This window comes from Chionomys nivalis, chromosome 23, assembly GCF_950005125.1.
Source record: "Chionomys nivalis chromosome 23, mChiNiv1.1, whole genome shotgun sequence".
NCBI classification, from domain to species: Eukaryota; Metazoa; Chordata; class Mammalia; order Rodentia; family Cricetidae; genus Chionomys; species Chionomys nivalis.
Window position 1 is genome coordinate 16,083,861 of NC_080108.1, and position 22,371 is coordinate 16,106,231.

The 22,371-nt window shown below is 43.2% G+C and overlaps 1 protein-coding gene across 5 annotated transcripts in view; it reads left to right on the forward strand.

Annotated features, from left to right (window-relative positions):
- Ntrk3 (neurotrophic receptor tyrosine kinase 3) overlaps positions 1 to 22,371 on the forward strand; it is a 354,575-nt gene that overhangs the window by 303,908 nt on the left and 28,296 nt on the right. For 3 of the 5 annotated variants that reach the window (XM_057756147.1, XM_057756141.1, XM_057756142.1), the window contains one exon: positions 16,971 to 17,045. The exons of the other annotated variants lie outside the window; for them this stretch is intronic. In XM_057756147.1, coding sequence (XP_057612130.1) covers positions 16,971 to 17,045 — 75 coding nt within the window. The remainder of the gene's footprint in view (positions 1 to 16,970; positions 17,046 to 22,371) is intronic. 5 annotated transcript variants of the gene reach the window in all.

Consider the following 22,371-nt stretch of genomic DNA (forward strand, 5'->3'; position numbering starts at 1 on the left):
CAGGAGGCTAGAATTTGGGGCTAGCAAGTACATACGTTCTTGCTAGATTTATTGGGTGTTCCTGGTAACATTGTGATACATGACTGACCGCTCAGGTATGGATACTGATTGCTCAAGGAGCTTCAGTTTAGTAACAGCACAGAAGAAAGTTGGATATTTTAGAAATGCCCTTTATGGTGACTTCAGTGTCTTGTTCATGGTTCAACCAAAGGATGGCAAACCATGTGCTATCATGAACACACAGGAGGCAAAATAAACCAAAGCTGGAAAAAGCAGCCTGTTCCCAACAAACTGGCTGGCTTTAGTTGCCCATCCTACCAAGTATACCCAGATAGAGGAAAGGGAGCACGGTGTGGCACACCTACAGGTTGATGGTCAGAGAAGACCTATCAGGATGTATAAAAACATAGTCTTCAGCATTTAGACACTTCTCCCCACCAGGCATATCCAAAGCTTGGGGTGTGGTTACTAAGGACATTCCTGGGTCATAGAGCCTAGCTGAAGTCATTTAATTGTCTTCTATTGTAGAGTGGGGTTTCCTGTCTTGCCTGGCTCAATTCAGATCTATAGTGGTGCTGATGATCGTAAGGGATGGCTTGCTGGCTTTTGTTTGTCTCTTTCTTTGCAGGGAAGATGTTTAATTATAATTTCTTGGTCTCTATGGACTCTACCAGGTCTTAGGGGACCGTATCAGACCAGAATATACAATCTGAGCTTTGAAACTGGCTTCTTGCCAGTTGCATTTAATATTTCTCCTTTGGTCTAAAGGTTTAAAAAGCCATAAAAAAGAACACTATTCAAATGGTACACCTTTTTCGTTGCTTTAACAACCATGAGCTGTACTCTAACTCATGGAAAAGCATTGAGGAGTAAACCTAGCTCATTTCTTTGGGTGTCAGGACATAACTTAAGGATGTGAGGTCAATGGGAATTGTCCACAGTCCAGGTATCTTGAATTCTCTCTTCATAAGCTCCAAGTCAAGCTGTTAGCTGAGACTAGATGACTTGAAAATGTATGTCTTTGGTTCCAGGGAAATATTAAAGGAAGGAGGATGGTTATTTGCGTGAAAGCGGCCACTCTCAAAGATCAGATTGGATCATCTCTCTCTACTTGTTTACTTACAATGCCTTGATGTATGCTTACACCCCTCCTCCTACCCTAAATCTTTTGAAAAATGAAAGGCAGGAGTACATATACCTGAGGTCACAAAAATGTCCCTAAAGTCTTATCCCCTTTGGAAGACATTGGTGTTACTAAAGAATTCTTGGATTTGGAGCTAATGTCAGCTATGTTTACTCTCTGATGTTCAGCTGCCATCAGCACCATGTGTGCACTACCTCTCTTCAATTTTCTTATTTTGAAAATTAGGAGAAAAATATTTACCCAGCGGGGGTATGTTTATGTTAAGCAAGTTAGTTTGTGCAAAGAGCCTGTAATGCAATACTTACTAGACAAACTATTGCTTTTACTGCCTCCTCAGCACTCCTCACACCCAAAACAAGAACACTGGAGATATAGTCTCATTCCCAGATGGGATTCTTGGATCAGAAAGTGAAACTCCTGACCACTGGAAAATAAACTAGGCTCGTAGAGCTGCCTCAAAGGAGTGGGGTTAAGATGATCACCTCAAGGAAAATTCCTTCCCGAGGTTTCAACTTCCATAGAAATAGTGAGGGGGTCATCAGCATTGCCCTTCTTCTGGCAAGCATTTATATGTTCTTGCTTCCAAATCATGGAGCTCTGCCTGTGTTCAAGAGATTTATGTAAGACGTTCTTGTTCAGTATACACTGGCTAAGGCCCCAAGGAATGTGGTGATTTATCAGATAGACAGAACACTATGGGGATGCTCTCTGTAACCTGGGTCTCATTTCTGCCACTCTACTATGCTTGATTACTAGAACTGAGAACTTGCTGACTACTCAACTTGCTAACTAATGCAGATAAACACAGAATATTTAGGTGTGTGTGTGTGTATGTGTGTGTGCGTGCACACACATGTGCATCCATGAGCATGCCTATGTGAATGTATGCATTGTCAGCTTGGGTTTGCTCACTCTGTGAAGACTCTAGAGTGTACACAGAAGGAGGTCAGGAGGAGAGGCAAAGCTAAGGTCCTTCTTATAGGTTTCCCTTTTCATTTTTAATTTCTTAAAACAAAGAGGCGCCATCTGGCTCATACATAAATGGTGTATGCAAATGATTTACAAAGGTGAACTGCCAAATTTCCTGTTACACATTTAGATCGAAAAAACAAACATGCCCGCAACGAGTCAGTGGAGCAATTTCTTCTCTTCTTACAACAGGCTGGATGGCAGCCACCTTTTCCTCCTGTGGCTCACTGATGCTTCCAAGAGGTCCTGTAAACGGGCTTTGACAAAGGTTCCTTTGCAGATACCCTTCTTAGATCTTCAGAGAACTCAGAGACATTGGTGAGCAGATGTTGAGTTAAATAAAATTGCAAGTATCCTGAACAGGAGCAGGTTGCAGGTTGAGACTCCAGAGCAGGCCTTCTTTCAGGTGTGTTTATTGAAGAAGCAGGCAGTCAGTGGAGATCTGGAAGGAACAGGAGTGGAGGGGGGATAGATGCTATGATTCAGAGAGCCCAAATTGGGGTCACTCTGCTGCCCCTGTGCTTAGCTTTATGCCTGACCCTCTGTAGAGTTAATGGAATTATCGGTCAAGGAAAACATGTGTGTTCAAGGTTGAGCAGGAAATGGATCAGACCAGAGAGGAAACCATGGGCAGTCAGATGCCCAGCACTGTGATGCTGTCCTTTGGCGATCCAGATCAAGCCTTTTCTAAACAAGTGGATACAGCATCTAGGAAGAATGCCCTGAGGAGGCAGGCGAGGAGTGATCTGGATTGTCTGAGTCTGGGGTGTGTGCTTTAGGTTAGAAGTGGAGTTCTAACCATAAAGTAGAGCAGTGTGATAGCTGGTAATATGACATGAGGTTCCAAGCTGAGAGTTCTGGGGCCTACTTCTCAGCAACTCTTAGACATGCTAAGAATGGTAATCCACAGAACATGGGAATAATTGAGGGCAGGATGATCTGGTGGTAGAATATTTCATATATATATTCATATATATTTCACATACACACATATTATTTATTTATTTATTTTAAAACGATCAAACTTATCTTTTTAAATTTTACATACCAATCCCAGTTCCCATACCCTCCCCTCCTCCTATTCCTTCCACCTAGCACCCCCTCCCCCGCCCGCTATTCACTCTTCAGAGAGGGTGAGGCACATTGCTTTGGGGAAGGTCCAAGGCCCTCCGTACTATATCTAGGCTGAGCAAGGTATCCATCCAAAGAAAATAGGACCCAATAAAGTCAGTACAAGCAGTAGGGATAAATCCTGGTGCCACTGCTAGTGGCCCCCATAGTCTGCCCCAGCCATACAACTGTCACCCACATTCAGAGGAACTAGTTTGGACCTTTACTGTTTTCTTCCCTGTCTGGCAAGAGCTCATGAGCTTCCATTAGCTCAGGTAAACTGCTTCAGTGGGTGTACCCATCATGGTCTTGACCTCTTTGTTCATATTCTTACTCCTCCCACTCTTCACCTGGATTTTTGGGAGCTCAGTGCAGTTGGTTCAATGCAGGTCCTCTGTTTCCATCAGTTGCTAGATGAAGGTTCTATGGTGATATTTAAGATACTCATCAGTCTCGCTCCAGGGCAAGGCCAGTTTGGGCACCCTTTCCTCTATTGCCTAGGGTCTGAGCTGGTGTCATCCTTATGTTTTCCTGGGAATTTCTCTAGTGCTAGGTTTCTTGCTAGCCCCATAATGGCTCCCTCAATCAAAATATCTCTTTCCTTGCTCTCTCACTGTCCTTCCTCCCATCTCAACCATCCTGTTCCCTTAAGTTCTCCTCCTCTTTTCCCTTCTCCTTTTGTTTTACCTTCCACCTTCCCTACTCCACCTAGTCCCATGCTCCCAATTTTGTCAGGTGATCTTGTCTATTTCCCCTTCCAGGAGGATCTATGTATGTTTTTCTTAGGGTTCACCTTGTTACTTAGCTTCTCTAGGATCATGAACTATAGGCGCAATGTCCTTTGCTTTACAACTAGTATCCACTTATGAGTGAGTATGTACCATGTTCATTTTTATGGGTCTGGTTACCTCACTCAGGATGATTTTATCTAGTTTCATTCATTTGCATGCAAATTTCAAGATGTCATTGCTTTTTACCACTGAATAGTACTCTAATGTGTAAATGTGCCATATTTTCTTTAACCATTCTTTGGTTGAGGGACATCTAGGTTGTTTCCAGGTTGTGGCTATTACAAATAATGCTGCTATGGACATAGTTGAACAAAGCCAAGAGTGGTATTGCTGGGTCCTGAAATAGGTTGATTCCCAATTTTGTGAGAAACCGCCATACTGATTTCAAAAGTGGTTGTACAAGTTTGCATTCCTACCAGCAATGAAGGAACGTTCCCCTTACCTGGCATCCTCTCCAACATAAGCTATCATTGGTGTCTTTGATCTTAGCCATTCTGACTGGTGTAAGATGGTGTCTCAGAGTTGTTTGATTTGCATTTTCCTTATGGCTAAGGATGTTGAACATTTCCTTAAGTGTCTTTTGACAATTTGAGATTTTTCTGTTGAGAATTCTCTGTTTAGTTTTATACCCCATTTTTAAATTGGGTTATTTGGAATTTTGATGTCTAATTTCTTGAGTTCTTTATATTGGAGATCAGTTCTCTGTCTGATGTAGGGCTGGTGAAGATCTTTTCCCATTCAGTGGGCTGCCTTTTTGTCTTATTAACTGTGTCCATTGCTTTACAGAAGCCTGCCAGTTTCAGGAGGTCCCATTTATTTACTGGTGTTCTCAATGTCTGTGCTACTGGTGTTTATATTTAGGAAGTGTTCTCCTGTGCCCATGCATTGAAGGCTACTTTCCACTTTCTCTTCTATCAGGTTCAGTGTGGTCAAATTAAATTGAGGTTGTTAATCCATTCGGACTTGAGTTTTGTACATGGGGATAGATACAGATCTATTTTCATTCTTTTACATGTTAACACACATTTATGCCAGCACCATTTGTTGAAGATGCTTTCTTTGTTCCATTGTATAATTTTAGCTTCTTGGTCAAAAATCAGGTTTCATAGGTGTGTGGATTAATATCTGAGTCTTCTATTCAATTCCATTGGTCAACCTCTCTGTTTTTATGTCACTACCAAGCTTTTTACAGGGCTGGTGATACCTCCAGAAGTTCCTTTATTGTGGATTGTTTGGCTATCCAGAGTTTTTGTTTTTCCATATGAAGTTGAGTATTGTTTTTTCAAGTCTGTGAAGAATTCTGTTGGGATTTTGATGGGGATTGCCTTGAATCTATAGATTGCATTTGGTAGGATTGCCATATTTATTATATTGATCCTATCTGCCTAGAATATTTCATTCTATGGGAGTCACAGTCTTCTTACAATGATGAAAATAATGGGCTCTTTGGTTTGAGTTTCTGCTCTTAAAATTCCTATCTTTGACCTTGGGTAAGTTATTCATCCTTTTTGTGTCTCCAACTATAAAATGGGGCCAATAGTTCCTAACACCTGCATTTGCTATAGAGATCACACATTAATACATATAAAGGTCTTAGGATGATAACACAGCTAAATAAGCATTAATTACGATTACTATTATTAGAACTAAAATACCAGTGCCTTCTTTCTTCTGAACAAAGAATTTGCAAAGGTCTTAGCTAACACAGGCTGATCACTGTGGCAAGCAGGTGGGAAACACACACAGTCTAACATAAAGAGAAGCTCATTTTCAGGTCACAGAGTAGTATTAACAGGTGAATATTCTGGAGGCTTAGCACTCCACCACACTGTCTGTCATGCAGGCCAATGGTGATCTGCACTTTGCCTTAGATACTCCAACACTTGTAGCCAGCTGGAACGGAAAAGGGACATAGAGTAATGGGCTTCTTCGTGTGGATTCTCAGATTAGGAATTTCAGCTCCACTCAGCCACCTAGCAAGACTGAGGACTGCCCATTAGAGGCAGACATTTTGCTTCCCCGTTTGCCTTCTGATGGGAGCTGGTCCTCGTCGGAATAAGCAGACACCACACTCGGTCTTAACCAAGTTGTTCCTGTCGGGATGGAAATAAGGCCGGGAGCTGCTGGGGTTAAACCACTACTCAATCTCTGCCACTTTAGCTGGGAGCCTATCATAGCATGAGGGAATCACTCTTCCTCGCCTGGCATATCGAGTGGGAGTAAGGACACCTGACGTCTAGACAGCAGGGAAAATATCAGCAGCTGGGCTGACAAGTGATGGAGGGATACTGGACTCATTTGACGGGATCTGTCACTGTGGTTTCAGGCACTGGGTTTCCTGAGTAGACTCAGGAAACCAAGGAAAGAAAGAGAGCCTTCCTACTCATGAGTCTTTCTAGTGCTCAACTCCCGTAGCTGAGCCAGGTTGTTCCTTGACCGCTTTGAGTTCGTTCTGTTCCTATTTACAAAGAATAAAGCAATGAGGACTTGTGTCCCATTCTGCACCATCTTATTGGGAGTAATTTTAGACCCAGAGAAAAGTCACAGAGGTAGTAGCGTTCTCATTTGCCCTTCGTCCAGCTTCTCCAGTGTTGATGAGCTGCAGGGCCATGGCACCTTTGCCAAAATAAGAATTAACAGTGACATACATTGTTTATTAAACTTCTGACTGAGTTTTCTCCATTTTTGACTACTATTATTATTATAGTCTCAGGGACCCGAGATACCACATTGCATGCCACTGGGGCTTATTGAACAGCAGTGGAGGGCTGTGTTTGTGATCTCCCCAAGTAGAAAGGAAAAGCAGAAAGGAAGGAAAGGAAATCTTCCCTTTATAGGTCTCTGACAAGAAGCGATGACCAGCTGCAGGGAAAGACTGGTCACAAATCATATAACTGACCAAGAACTCCTCCCTGGGGAATAGGGAGGCAAATTCCATCTCAACAGCAAGTAAAAAAGAAGAAGAAGAAGGAGAAGGAGAAGGAGAAGGAGAAGGAGAAGGAGAAGGAGAAGGAGAAGGAGAAGGAGAAGGAGAAGAAGAAGAAGAAGAAGAAGAAGAAGAAGAAGAAGAAGAAGAAGAAGAAGAAGAAGAAGAAGAAGAAGAAGAAGAATTAGAAAATGAGTGGACATCTCTGCAGACAGGTGCCATAATATACTTACTTTGAGTGAATTTAGAGAAGCAACTGAAATGTTAATGCCTATTAATCTGCACAAAGCTGCCAAGAGAAAGGAACACAAAGGAAGGATCGGTAGCTAATTATAGTAGGTATTACAACCTTACTGCCTTGATTAAAGCCAGGGTATCTGCACACTCATTATCTCCAAAATAACAGACATTTTGGGATATAGACATCTATTGAGGGCGAGGAGTGTTATTTAGGACATATTGATGCCTGTGGTGTGTCTATTGAGATAGCTCATCTATTTGTGAAATCTGGAGTTCTCTTTGGGTTTCTATACTTCCTTTTGGTCTTTTATCTTCTGTGGGGATAAATTCTTCATATAACAGTAAGAGAGAGGAAGCTGAGTTTCTGTTCATTCCGGGGGAGGCACAGCCAAAAGGAGAAGAAAAAGCCAGCTACATCATTTTCTGCTATTGCCTTGACCCCAGATCTGACATGCTCATTTCTCAGCCTCTTTCCCTCTTCCTGAGGAAAGTAGTAAACTATTTAATTTTGGAAACAGGCCTGTTTACATAACTGTAACTACCTAGATGTGGTTTAGTGCCTGAGGTTTAGTTTTGAGTGTGCTCTGTTTTTTGGGATACCAAAGAGAGTCAGCTTGCAGGCTAATGGACTGGCTACGTGAGAAGGATTCCTTACAGTTTCCAGGAACTGTGAGTACCTGAATCTTCCCTGTATCTATACATCCTCACACCATCTTCCTTCCTAGACAATTCAGTACTTCATTTCAATCCTGTGTAAACAGCAGGGATATCTGTCGCAGCCCAAGATTTCTACAAAAAGCAGAAGTGAACACAGGGAAGAATTTGGTTCTTTATGCTTTGGGATACTGTGGTATGAAGATGCATGATGACCAGAAAGTTGAATTAAAAACAACTGGACTTCTAAATGTGAGAAAGTTGGGACGTTTGCTTCTCAGTGGCTTGAAGAATACTGTCCTAGGGAGAACGCTTCTATCCCTGGTTGTAGGCATGTTGTATACTACAGTGATGGCCAGGTTTAGTCATTGCGACTGACACAAAACAAATTTCCTTCTTGCCTATATTAAAAGTTCATCTGTTGTAAAGGAGGAATTTCCTATTTCTCTTCATCCCCTTGACTTTCTCATCTCAGAAGTATGATTCATACTAATACAAACAGGAAAAAATGTCTGCATGCATCAATATTTGGTTCAGGCTTCGTGGGTTTGTGGAAGGATTTTTCCACCAATGTACCAGAGGCTTCATCACTTCTCCTGGAGCAGGAATTAAGGACTAGGACCCATTCATTAAGTCACTTTAGTGGCATCTGTTTTTCCATTAGCATCCTTGACTGTTAGCTCATAGGGTTGAAGTCAGTGCTTTGTTTTGCAGTACTTTTTCATAGCAGCAAAACTCTTTCTCTAAACAGAACCTGGATATGTGGACAGAAAGATACACAGGACATTAGGAATCCATCTTCTTTGACTTGAGTAGTTGACAGACAGTCCTAGGTAGCCATATTTAGGTAGGACATACTGGTCCAGACAAGGGACCATGAGACTCTGTGCCACGGAGAACAGAAGAGGACAGAAGGTGCCACCGGAGCATCACTGGGACTCCGAAAGGTGCCAGATACAGCTTGGAAGTCTACAGCTGAGGACTCAAAGCCATTGCCGTGTTCTACCATAACCTTGTAAATGAGCAGTTAGGATAACGTTTTTTAAAGTGCAGCTTTTAGGCCACCCAGTCCCTTCTGTGCCCCAACAATGTTCAAAACAAGTGAGAAAATGTCAGCTCCTTTGGCTTTTAAGAAACAAACAGCCAGAGGGAGCCTTAAATGTCATCTCTCTCACCCCGATGGCCCCAGACAGACAGGCATCAGTGTCCTTCCAGGAAGATGGCCTGCTGGCGTTCCTCAGGGCTCTTGGGATTCCTTCCTCAGGTTTTCTCCTTTACCCTTTCCAGCTGTGGCAAGTTGATGTGATGACCAGTGAACAATCTGTTTTTCTAATTCGTAGCACTCTTTAGAAATGTAGTAGTCTCGGTCATCTCTACCCAAAACCTGACACGTTTCAAGGTCCTCTGTCCTCAGTGGAAAACACTGATTTATAGTATAAAATGACATTATGACTACTCAGAAAAACAAAAAAACTAAGAAGATTGGGGTGATCCAAACGGCCATGCACTTTTCGTAGGTAACTGGTTAGGTTTTGTTTATCTTGATTGACAAGAGAACCAGGGTAGTTAAAACTCTGCACCTGCTTGCTCTGCTAAAATGATTTTCTAGAGCATTTTTCCATTGATCTGACAGTCTTGTCTCTCTGAAAGGTTGAGATCTGGCTGTTCCCTCCCATCAAGGAAGGTGGTACGTGAGTGGGATGGACGTTATTAGTGCTTGCCTGTCTCCACAGGGACAAGACAGGGGAGATGCTCCAGCAGAAAATCCAAGGACAGGAAGCATGTTTTATTGAAGCCTATTCTGATGAGGGGAAGCAGGCTGCGGGAGACCGTGGTGGAGGGTGGTGCCAAACCTCTGGTTGCTCTCCCCATGTCTGTAGAGGGTGGTGACGGATGCAGTTTAAGAGCCACCATTTTCTTTCTGAAGTGCAAAAGGCCTGTTGTTTACCGAGACAAACTGAATATATAACATATACAAAAACACATAAATTTCCATACAAATATCTTCCCGACCAGTTGTAATTAAGATATTTGTATGGAAAGAGAACATTGTATTCCCTTGACTTCTTCTTGCTAGGGGATTTGGTTTCTCTCATAACCCCACATAGCTCAAGAATACGTGAGCTGTCTGGCAAAGCAGAAAGAGGAGGAGGAGGAGCAAGAGGAGGGGAGCAAGTAATCTGGTCAATACAGCAACTTTGCCCTGCCTGCCCCCTCCCCAACATTCCCAGACTTAGCCTATCACCTAAGTCAAAGCTGGAGGTAGGGAGATTTGAAGCTTAAGGTGTGCAGAACACCCACGATGTCCCAAGTCAGGCTGTGAGGCTGTGTTCATTTGAATCTTCAAGCTTCTGCTTGGAGCTATGCGACCTCAGAAAATGTACTTAAATTCTCCAAGCCTCAGATCCCTCATCCGAAAAAGCAAGATAAAAGGAGAGTGAGGGAGAACAATTTCTTCCTTTGTGTGGATTAAATAAGATAATGTATGCAAATTGCCTCGTACCTATTAGGCACTCAATAGATGGTTATTATCATTCCATGTAAGTGAATAAGGGAGAAATTATATATAAGAAATTTTAAATAAGTTACATGCCAAAGTATTGCCTATGATAAGTCTTTGGTGCTGGATCCTGAAATTAAAGGGGAGAAGAACCACTTGAGAGAACTCGGAGAGACAGCAAACAAAGCCCCTCAGCACTCTAGGTTTTTGATGTTTATGTTAGTCTGTTGGAAGGTGAGAGAGAGAGAGAGAGAGAGAGAGAGAGAGAGAGAGAGAGAGAGAGAGAGAAACAGTATCAGGTAGTGAGGGGCTTCCTTATTGTGAAATTGCTGGCTTCCACCAAGAACTAACTTTTATAAGTTGAACCACCAACTTGTCAGATACAGAATGCCATTCTCCAGGCTGCACGCGCTGTCTGTCTCTTTCTTGAATACTTCAAGGTTGTGTGCTTCTGGGACCTTGGGAAAAGAACCAAGGCCAACTGAGATCTCACCTTCTTTTTCTCTTACCATTTGTAGTTTGGCGATCTGTTCATTTTCATGCACAGCTTGGCGTCATATTTATACAAGTTCTTTGTGCCATGCTGTTTGGGTGCAGCCGGTTGTTCTGCTTTGGTGGCTCGTCAGTGCTGGTACGCTGATAAACAGTGGCTGAGTTGAGCTGGAATGCGCAGGACTCGGTTTGTTTCACTCTGTCACCTTGACACTTGTGCCTGGATCTTCTCCCCTGATTGGCATGCCTCAACCTCTAGGTAGGGAGGATGTCTGTACTTTGCACTTGGTCATTTTCTTTCTGCTGGTTCAGTCCTCAGTTTTCTGATCTTTATATATTTATTTTCATATTATTATTATTATTATTGGATTTTTCGAGACAGGGTTTCTCCGTAGCTTTTGGTTCCTATCCTGGAACTAGCTCTTCTAGACCAGGCTGGCCTCGAACTCACAGAGATCCTCCTGTTTCTGCCTCCCGAGTGCTGGGATTAAAGGCGTGCGCCACCACCGCCCAGCCTATTTTCATATTCTTGAGTCATTCTATTGTATATCTCTCTCTGGGAACTAACTTCCTTTGAAGACAAGGGAATTTATACTATTCTTAGCAGAGATTTTCACAAAAGTGCTTAATATAATGCTTAATTTTAATAATATATAATACCACATGAGATGTCTTAAAGGATAAGCAATAATGTTTCTACTGCCTTAAGTATTATTAAATCAGTCTTCATGGGCTTCTGCTTGACAGATGCCAATGGTCAATATATGGAATCTCTGGGAAGGTATGTATTGGAAAGCTACACTGGTGTCTTCATGCAAAACCAGCTGTTTCTTATTCCCCACCAGTGGCTCGAACATTTACTAATGAATGCAGAAGCTGAATGAATATATCACAATGATTAAAATGTGCAGGAGACCAGATTTAGCTAAAGGGGTAATTCGTTTGTTATTACTGTACGACCAGCTGTCAAAGGCTCTATGACCAAAGCATTTAGTAAGGCAGTCTACATGAGAAGTCAGATTATATTGAGATAGAGAACTTAGAACAAGGGAGACAGATGAATCAAATACTTTCATCTATGCTACCTTAAAGAGACAAACCGGATTTTATTTAGTTTCCAGTAATTGGGAGTTGTTTTATGTATACACTCTTCAATGTTTTCTGTGTCAATGACCAACTTTCATATTCAAATATATGAACCTCTCAGTTGCTTGTAAATTTAATTCTCTCAAGACCAAATAGTATATGCCCACAGCATGGGCAAGTCTGTATCAGGTAACAGTCTCAGTGACTGGTGGTGATTGTCCTACGTAGAGTGATGGGCTATATCTAGGGTGGGGAAAAAAGCATGTATTGATATCCAGCATGGATTTGGAATAGCAATTGGTAGCATCTGTGTCCTGTTCTTCTCAGGCTTGTCATTCATTATTCCAGTCTGGGCTTTTAGGGATTATTCTTGACTCTGTAAGACATTCTCTGGTCATGGCTTCTCACAAGTGCGGGGACTCCAATTCCACATGGATGTGACCTTATTGAATGCCCCTTCGTTGAAGGAACATGTACAGAGCGTGGGGGTCACCAGCTCGACTTGCACAGCTGGGGGCATCAGTTTATCTGTCCAGATCTGTCGGTGGAACTAATAAATCCTAGTGTCCTAAATTATCTTCAGTTAAGCGGTTGTTTATATTTTAGGACATATGTACAGCAAAAGTAGTTTGCTTCTGGGTAGATTTGATGCCATCTTTCATGTCATTCTGCCAAGGCTTTCAGGAGTCAAGTCATGTGTCTTTCAGCCAGCTTAGTGACACCGATTCTGTGCCAATCTCTATCAGTGTACCAGCCCTGTCTTAGGCATATTTTTACTTGTTCTTTGTTCTTCCATTTGTTTTAGAGGTCCAAGACTTGGGTTTTGTGCTAGGATTCTCCTCCCAGGCAGATAGACTTGCCAACACTGTTGGGGTATTGTCGTTGCATTGCCACATTACCTATTCAGCTCAGCTGGGTTCCTGCAAAATGAACCACTTTTCATCTGATTGTTTTATAAGAACCTTTGAGAAATCCTTGTCGAAATCACGGCAAGTGATCTGCCGTGACAAACTCGTGGAATCCTGACATGGAATTAAGCTAGAAGTCACCTTGTTAAACTAATTTGACAGAGGAGTTGTCAGACCAGGACACCGGAAGAAAGGAGAAGGGGAGGGACCAGAAGACGGGGAAGGACTTGTCAGCTGCTTGCATGTCCTTCTGAGTATTAGACTCGTCACAAAAGCATTGGTCTTCTTTCTGAAGAGCTGATGGTCATGTTCATCTCTGATTACCACTGTAATGTGCTATGTTTACTGATTGGTATGAGTATTCCACTTTACAGACATGTAAACTGAGGTTCAGATGTCAGTCGGTAATCTTCAGGTTGCACAATAAATGGAGGGTGGATTAAGGTTGGTTGTTCTGTTTCATAGTGAAAGTATGCTTTAAAGAGATGGGAGGTTAGCTATCAACACAACTTTTAAAGAACATACCAGTACAGTATGATCACCATGAGATGAGTTGGAATTCTAAGGTGGAAATGTGAGTCTATATAAAACCAATCCCATGTGCTTTTTCTCTAAAAGAGTTTTGTGGCAAAGCTATTTTGAATAAAGGGGATGAATAATTGGGGTGACAGCGCTGGCTACAGTAGCAAACAAGGAGACCTTAATTTAGGGAGCTTGGGTTCTCCAATGTACTAATTGAATAAGCAATAGCAAGAGAATTGATCTGAGTGGAGTCCCAGGATAGTAACACAGATTGAATCATACTCGGTGGCAAGTAAAAGATATTAAAAGTAAGGTAGGTGATGGGCATATACAAGCAATGTTGTCTTAATATCAATAAATGGTTTGTAGGAGGTGCTTAGTTTAATGTATATTTATTGCAAAAATACATACTCAAGAGTGTCTGATAACGTGTTTGGTTGAGGTGATTTTAACAGCAATGGCATATTTTATCAAATTTATACTCATTAATACCAGTATTATATATTATATAAAATAGCATATATATGTATATATTGTTAAATATTAGCATATTTATTAGTATATGCTAGGCATTTTATAAATGTTTCTTTAATAACATATAGCAGGAGATAGATATACTTCTTAGTGCATGATCTCCATGACATTCTGTGGCTTTGGTGCTGGAGGTAATAAATGAACCAAGGCCAGACTCAAGTAAAGAGATTCTCTGAGGGGCTGGTCCCCTCTTATTTTGGTGTGATGAATGCTTTCTGCCCCATTTTTCTTAATCATCAGCATTAATAGGATTAGCAAACTCGAGTGATATTTGAGCCTTGAGGAGGATGAAGCTCGGGTCTGTAGGCCTTATGTGAAACCAGATGATTCTGGGTTGTAGGGAAATGAATTCTTTCTCCTGATAGTGTTTCTAGACAATCCACACACCTGCATTTTAGCTGTGTGACAAGGGCCCACAGGAATGGGATGTGAGGTTGCCGTTGGTGACTGGGGAGTTTTGCCTTCTTCTGAGTCTGAGATGCCAAGCACCACTCTGTAATAGGGATTGCTGAGGTGTGACGCTGTCATTTAAGGACTCATTATACATGAGCAAAGAGCTGTCAAGTGTGTGTTTCTGTGATGCTGAGAAATATTAGAGAAAAATCTACCCTGTCCATATCTTCACAGTCATGGCCTTCTTTCCCACACCATCTAGCCCTCGACCTGTATCTAGCTCAACCCTCTCTGGAACTGTGCCTAGTCTGTTCCAAACCTTTGTATCTCAGTCTACCCTAAGAATTTACTAACTCTGTTAGTAAATTAAGAAAAGTCTTTATTTAACCTTTCTATCCCTTCCAATTTCCGTTTGTGTCTTCTAGTACTGAAACAGAGAATTTTTGCCTTTAGTTTCTGTTGGGGAGCTTCTGATCTTACCACATCATTGAATATGACTTTTGAGGGTCAATAATTATCTTATTGTGCCCATTTGTAAATGTCTTTCCTCAAGGGTGATCCTTTCTGAACTATTGAACGCCATTTCTTGTCTCTTCCCTACCTCCCCCATCAACTCAGCATCATAGTCCCACTTAATTCCTGAGCGATGTCTTACTGGTCAATGTTTCCCCCTTTCTGGTCACCCTTTGCCTCGTTCATGGATTTACGTGTCTCTTTTTATTTAAAGTTGTGAGGTATTTAGTTGAGAGCCCACAGGTTTTTATGGTTAGAATCCCATGTTGCTTTTATGCCTCCATGTCTTTTCTCTATGACTACTACATATATAAGCCTCCTCTGGAGGGATCACTGGCAATTGAAACTTTGCTAATTAGAAATAAATTCACAACAGCCACTACCACCACTTACTATAGTACTGTAGAATAGCCTGTTAGCGTGCATGAACACTCTCTTGGCAGGCTCTCTAAGTGGAATCCCATGTGAAGATATGTGTGCCACCTTCCTGCTATGTCTAACCTCACAGCATCTTAGTGTCCCTTGATCTTTGCAGGAGGCAGAAATCACCCGGGTTAGTTCAACAATTGGATCCACGCATACTCCTTCAAAGTCAAAACCTTTTGCTTCCCACCCTTCTTCACCCCACCCCTTGCTCATATAGGATCCTCGAGGGAATCCCCATTTCTCTTTTCCAAAATCGCAGTCTGTGCTCTGTGGTTCTCTTCCTGACCCTGCCATAGAAGCCCTGTAGTTCCACGCAGCCCAACACGTCTGACTCCTGGCTCAGACGACAGCACACTCCTTTCCACAGATTCCCAGTGTCCTCTGTAGTTGCCGGTGAAGCCTCCACTAACTCACAGCAACTCAGAGGGCTTCAACAGCCACAATTATTTTCTCCCAGGCTGCAGGGTAGAATTCCGAGTCTAGGCACACACAGCTTTGACTCTTTCTCAGGCCTGTCTCCTTTGTCCTCACAAGATCTTCACTCTGTAAGTGTCCATATTTCCTCTCCCTGTAAAGGCCCCAGTCATAGGAGGTTAATGTCCTACATAACGACCTGTCAATCCCTTCTATCCACTATGAACACATGCCAGGGAGCTGGGGGTTAGAATTCCGGCATATTAAATTGGTGTGGGGGACAGAATTCAGCCCACAATACTTTCCCTGTCCAACCGTCCAACAGCCCCTCTGTCCATTCATCTTTTTCTTCTTCATCCTCCATGTTTCTACTTCTTGTCTATCCCTCGGGTCCATCAACAGCCACCAAGCTCATCTCATTGTCTCCCCAGAGCAGATTTCTCAGCCTCACCCTCTGGGTTTGCCACACGAACTTGCTGCTTCGTAAACATCCTTCACCAACTGGCCTCATCCTTAGGGGTTCCCATTGCCTCTGGCTCCACAGAGAGTCAGGCTGTGGGTGTCTCTTGCCCTTTGCACACAGATCTTGACCCCAGAGGTGCTTAAGAAATGTCAGGACTACCTTACAACAAATCCTTCCTCAGAGATGGCTTAGCTCCATCCTCTAACTTTTAGAGAGGGCTATCAAGGGAAGGGGAGTTTGCCAGGTGCCAGTGGAGTATGCAAACACCGATTCTGTTGACAGCTGGAGGAGGAGGGTACCAATGGCTGTGCAAACGGCACCAAGGCAAAGGCTCTACGGCTACCTCATCTACGTTCCAAACAGGAAAAGGAGAAAGGGGGATTTGCCCTAGGAATAGTAGTGAATTCATGAATTTTCTGATAATACAAAAAGAGCAAATATTCCTTTTCTTTGACCTAGTGGGTTGAAGATACTAGAGAAAATGCACTTCCTTCCAGAGTGGTAGCGGTTGGGTGCTAATCCTGTGGAAAGGAGAACCGACCCATTGCAGGAAATCCTGTTGAGTTTTGGTGATCCTCAGAGGCAGACGGTTGAGGGGCTTGGACAAGGAGTAGAGTTATGGTGGTGTGTCCTCTGGGCTGGGCATGAGTCCTTCCTGAGTGGACTCCTCATGAGGTCTTGTAGACTGTCAGTTTTTCTGTCTAGGAGTGTAGGAGAGGGCTTTGGAGGCTGTTCTCAGCAGAGACATCTATTCCATTAAAGACAGGCCTGCTTCCCTTCTCTCCCCCGCTTACCTCCTCCCTCCGTCTTTTCTTTCTTTCCTCCCTCTTCCTTCATCCATTTTCTTCTCTCTCCCTCCCCACTCTCTTCCTCATTCACTGTCAGGAAGGGCCATACCAGAGGGGCCCATTCAGCGCGTCGTGGCAGCAGCAGAGACTAGCAGCGCCAGCAGCTTCCACAGTGAGTCCAGAATTCATTTTGGGGGGGCCAGGGCTGTCCATACAACAGACAGCTTGCAGGCTTTGGAGAGGAACCTCCATGTGCGGGAGGCTGCTGCCAACTTCGTTTTCACCGCCTCCTCTCATGGGGGCATCGGTTAACGTCCATGGAGGTTCCCTGCCAAAGCCGTTGGTCTGCTTGTGATGTCTCATAGGGACACGGCATGGTGGGGGTGTGGGGCCATGATCTGCTAAAAGTAGGTGCACATCCTGATCTAGGTGGCTGCCAGCAATTCTGTCTAGGCCTGTGTGTTGGTGGAGGCTAGAGGCTCTGCATGGATGGCCATTTGGCTGCTTTCTCGCGCTGCAGGAGGTGTGGCCTTGAGTCTTGCATATACCGTGGTTGTCTAATGCTCCCTAAGAGGTTCCCTTGAGGGATCTGAGAATACCCTAAATAAGTAGGCTGATTGGTTGTCCAGCAGGAGGTGTGCACTTGGTCTCACCTGAATTGTCTTCCAAAAAGATACTGATGCTCATGACAGTTATTAAAAGACCACAGTTACTAAGTCATCTGTATATTTGGGATAGATTTCTATCTCCTCATTTTAATGCCTTTTAAAGTATTTTTGGGAGGAGATGGGCACACTTCAGTTCCAGTAGAAAGCCCACCCGTCCTGACTTGGTTATTGGACCGTATCAAACATCTCTTATTTCCTCTGCTTTCTTTCCCATTCTGTTTCTAGAACAATTCACAGAATCACAAAATGTATCAACCCTTAGAAATCGAGCAGAAGCCTTAGGTGTAACCCTGAGAAACCGTCTCTCCGGTCCAGATGCTGTGTTTAAACACCGACTGAGCACGCTGCTGAATGAGGGAGTTTCCAGTTTTAATGTGCAAGCTCTGCCGGTGCTGCTGCTCTCGTGGGCAGGTGCACAGGGGCACTCTGACGATTTCATTCATTTCCCACCTGATTTGGTTAGCGAGGTAAATTAAGCATAGCCTTCCAGGTTCTCCCAGGGCCTCAGTTGCACAGGTTTCTCATTGACACTGCTACTTAGAGAGGAATTAAGGTTCAGGACTTTTTTTTTTTCTTTCTTGCCAGCCTTGTGTGATACTTGCGGGCAGAATGGCTACAAGAACTCAGGCTCTTCTCTTTGAAAAAAGTCACGTGTTTTCAGGTACATTAAGGTCAAGCTATTGGTTGCAGGAGTTGACAAGGTTTGCTAAAGTGCCATATTGATCATACGTATCAGCTCATTTGAGCAGTTATTTATTATAAATCAACCATGTGTACTTGATTATCTCAACTTGAGCACTGCTAGCGTAAAAAGAGAAGCTCTTAATAAGTAAGCAGGAAAGAGTAGCACACATCTCAACCTTCTCATGTGTGTCAGATCAGTCATGGATAGGGTAGGGAAAAATCTCTGCCTTTAATTAGGGAAATCAAAGATCAAGTGTTAGGTACAGAGAAAATTAAGGAGTGGCTGGTCCTGAGGAGAAAAATAAGGAAGAGAAGAGACAGAGAAGTGTGATCTGATGTTGATAGTGATACTGGTGTGCATATGTTTACACACTCACATGCACATATGCACACATGTGTGCATGTATGTGCAGATTTAGGTAGTCGTTGTACTTAAAAATGACAGCACATATCTTATTCAAGTTCTCCAAGCAGAATTCTCACGACCTGATTAAATGTTCTGAAATGAGTCAGAGCTGAAAAGTCTGATTCAAATGAAGACATACACTTTAGGTAACAAGAAACACATACTTGGTGGCCATGCATCGGCAAAGCAGGCTTTGCTTGGTGGTTAGCACAGCTTTCATGTGCTAGAAACATCACTAACGAGGACATCAGAAAGGGAAAAGCTGACTCATTCATTTAGAAGCATCTTTGTAGAAAGTCCCTTAATCTGTGATTTACACTGGCCATTTAGGATGTCCCAAGGCCTCTCTTTCTTCGTTCTGGTGTCAGTGGGAAAGGCATTTGAAGAGCATCTGCTGTGGGTTGACACTTCTCTAGGAACTTTGAGTTAACTTAATTATTTAGTTTACACTGTTCCCACAAAGAAGTCCCACTTGAAGGAAAAGCCACAGACGTTAAAACACAAAAATAGAGAAGAGTGGAGCCAGTGTGGAAACCCAGGTTGACTGAAGTCTAAAACTGCTATCATTACTAGCCAATCTCAGTAGCCATCCTTGGGTACCAGTTAGCATGCAGTAGGGAAGGGGAAGAACAGCTGGGCCCTCAAGGCTATCCTGTAGTCCTGGGTATGATCTAATTTGCATGGCTGGGTCAGGAGCTATTAGTAGATGTGTTGGGGTGATGTTCATGTTGTGGCTGGCTGCGCATGAAGGCGGAGCAACATCTTCTGCTTCTCCATGTCATGTTCTTAGGAATGGGAATGGGCTGGGAAATTTCTTTTGGAAGCATGTGAGCAAGTCTTCCTGTGTGGTGTCCATGTTAAGTAGAGATTGAAAAAAAAGGAACCTTGGTGCAACAGGGGTCCTGGTTCTCATGTGCGTTCGAAGGAGGGCAAGTGCATGGTGCTTTGGTATAGTTTATGTAGAGGGAGAATGCATGCAGAGTTCTGAAACTACTCAAGGCTGTTTTGATGGGGGTTGGGTGGAGAATTGAGTCGAAGCTAGTTTCTGATTCCATACTGCCTTTCTGAATGGAATCCACAGACTCACCTCATCTGATTTGGGGATGCTACCTGTGAGAAGCAGGTGTATCTGAACCACACCTCAGGTATTCAGTACCAACTGTGCACCTTCGGATATGTTTGCAACGGACTTTGATATATCTTTAAGAAAATATGCCTTGCTTTATGCATAAGATGGACTCTTGAGGTTCCATGGGTTCTCCCCAAAAGTCATTATTTACATAAATAAGACAGACTTGAAAGAATAAAGAAAATATGTATTTTAGGATGTCACTATCCTTAAAGAAAACTCAGTTTTCTTAAAGGCTGCTGCACTTTACCTATAATGATACTGTTACCTGGACTTCTAAAGCCTATTCATCCCAGGATAAGGGTTCTGTCCATTCAATGGTAATTAATCTTTGAACTCCTTAGCATTTTGCAGTGTGATTTCCTGAACAGGGTGTCTCAGTGTATGACAAAGCACATCTCTTAAGTTTCATAGGCAGTTTCTTTTGGATAGAGAGATGCTATTCCTTACCTTTCCATTCCTTTTTCTTACCACCCCAATGGCAGCACCACAAGAGTGTATTGCAGGCTCCTGAACACTGCTTACCATTCTCATCTAATTATGAGACTGCGGTATCCCAATCACACCCTGGTGCTTCACAGCTTATGGGCTGCTACATGATTTTGTTCTTCACCCAAGAGCTAAAGAGAAAAGCTTTGTTCAGTCTCCTTCCTAGGATACTTCTCTCTGACTTAGGGCTCCGAGTCCCTTCCCTGATATAATACAAACAAGCTACTTACCTTTCCTTCTCAAACATTAACCTGTCTCATCATCGACTGACTTCTCCATTCTGTAGCTGTGAAGCTCTGTGAAGTCCCAAAGGGAATGGAGGTGAGGCTGAGAAATACCTACTTCTGATCCTGCTTTGGGCTGGCTATCTATGGCCTATTTGGCCACTTGGACATGCAGGGAATGTCTTAAATCTAAGAAGGGGTTCGTCACAGTTAGAAGGGCTACTACCTTTCCAGACAGAAGGATTGGTTCCCTGGGTTCTTTTCTGGATAGGTGGTCACCCCTTCAAATGGCAATTAACCGTTGAACTCCTGGTTCCCTTAGAATTTTGCATTGTGGTGATGTGTATAGAGTTTCCCAGAACCAAACAAGTCCTTAGAACAGGATGGTAAGAGGTCCTTGGGATGGGTAGAGCTCAGGCATTCAGGCAAAGGATGTGTAGGAGCCCCTCAGAAAATGGCAGGACACCTTTTGGCTATACCATCCAAAACTGCTCACAAGGGGAGTTGCTCTCGTCCTTGTCTCTCTTTCTTTGATTGGACCTCAAAAAAAAAAAAAAAAAAAAAAAAAAAAAAAAAAAGCTGGGCAAGTGCATTTGCTCCTCTGATTGTTTCTAGAGACAAATGGGTCTAAAGAAATCCATATGTCTGGAAGAAGTGGGGCAGAAGTGGGTAGACACTGGTGGGGAGTTCCGCTGTCTCTAGGCTGGTGCCTGTCTCTTACCGTTGGTAGTTAATTCTGCTCATAATTATTGCTGCCTTCTTCCCCCAGCCACTTGTGGTTAACCCTGATGGAAAATAGAAATCCATGAAGACCTCCAGCCGAATGCATTAACATGCACCTGGCTGAGGAGGTTGTCGCCCTGGTGGAGTTTTCAGATGCTAGCATCATGATCACATGTCATGAACCTATCACATGATGGCTTATGGATGGTAAAGTACCCGGTGTATGGCTTGTGCCATGCAGGGCACACGGTGGGTGAGATGAGGTAATTGCTGTTCTGCTTTCATTGGGGAAGCCAGTTTCTATGTGGCCCTCCAGCTCCTACCTCAATCTCTCTTCTTGGGTTCATTTCTAATAATGAGGCCTTTGATCCCAGAAATAAAGACAAACTTGAGTTGAATTTTCCAGTGTTTTCCTGGGATTCTTTTAGCTATAATTCTCAGTGCTAGACCAGGACCCTCATAATGGCGCCAGATCCATCATCTACTGTTTTCTCTGTCCTCTTCCCTCACACCCCCATGGAGGCTTTTCCCTTTCATTCCTCTGTTTGTTTTCCCTCTGACACTGATATTACAGAAAGAGATGGTGATGGGGAATAGATGCCCAGACAATCAAAGGTAACGTGGTTTGAAATGCGCAATGATAGATGTTGCTGTGGTCGAGCTTGTTACTGGAGACCAAGTTGTGCAGTAAGGAAGCCGTGCCTTTCCCAGCAATGGCTTGGTATAGGGACTCAGCTGAGACATCATCAGTCTTGTCTCTGCAGCTGAGCTGGGCGTGATGCAGAGAAAAGTCACCATGGGCAGACAACGGAGGCAGAACCCGCACCCGACGGCTGTTTCCAGCCTGTCTATGGGAAACATAGGTTGCAATCTGGTGTCGTCTTTATGAGTGCTGCCTGGGATGATGGGAGCTGTCATCTGACTTTATCATCGCATCTGCCGATATAGATAGTTCAGAATGAAAGCCGCTCTTCAGCTTTTATGGAGGTGTTACAGAAATCAAATTGTAAGCTATCTAACGCATTATCTAAATTCACTACTCCACCTCATCAGTTTGTGGGCTTTATAGCATCTTTACTGAAAACAAACAAACAGCAATAACCAAAAAAATGTTTACTGGTCAGTCTTCCTTCAACGTGTAAGTGCACAAGAATTTCAACTTGGTAGTGCATGCA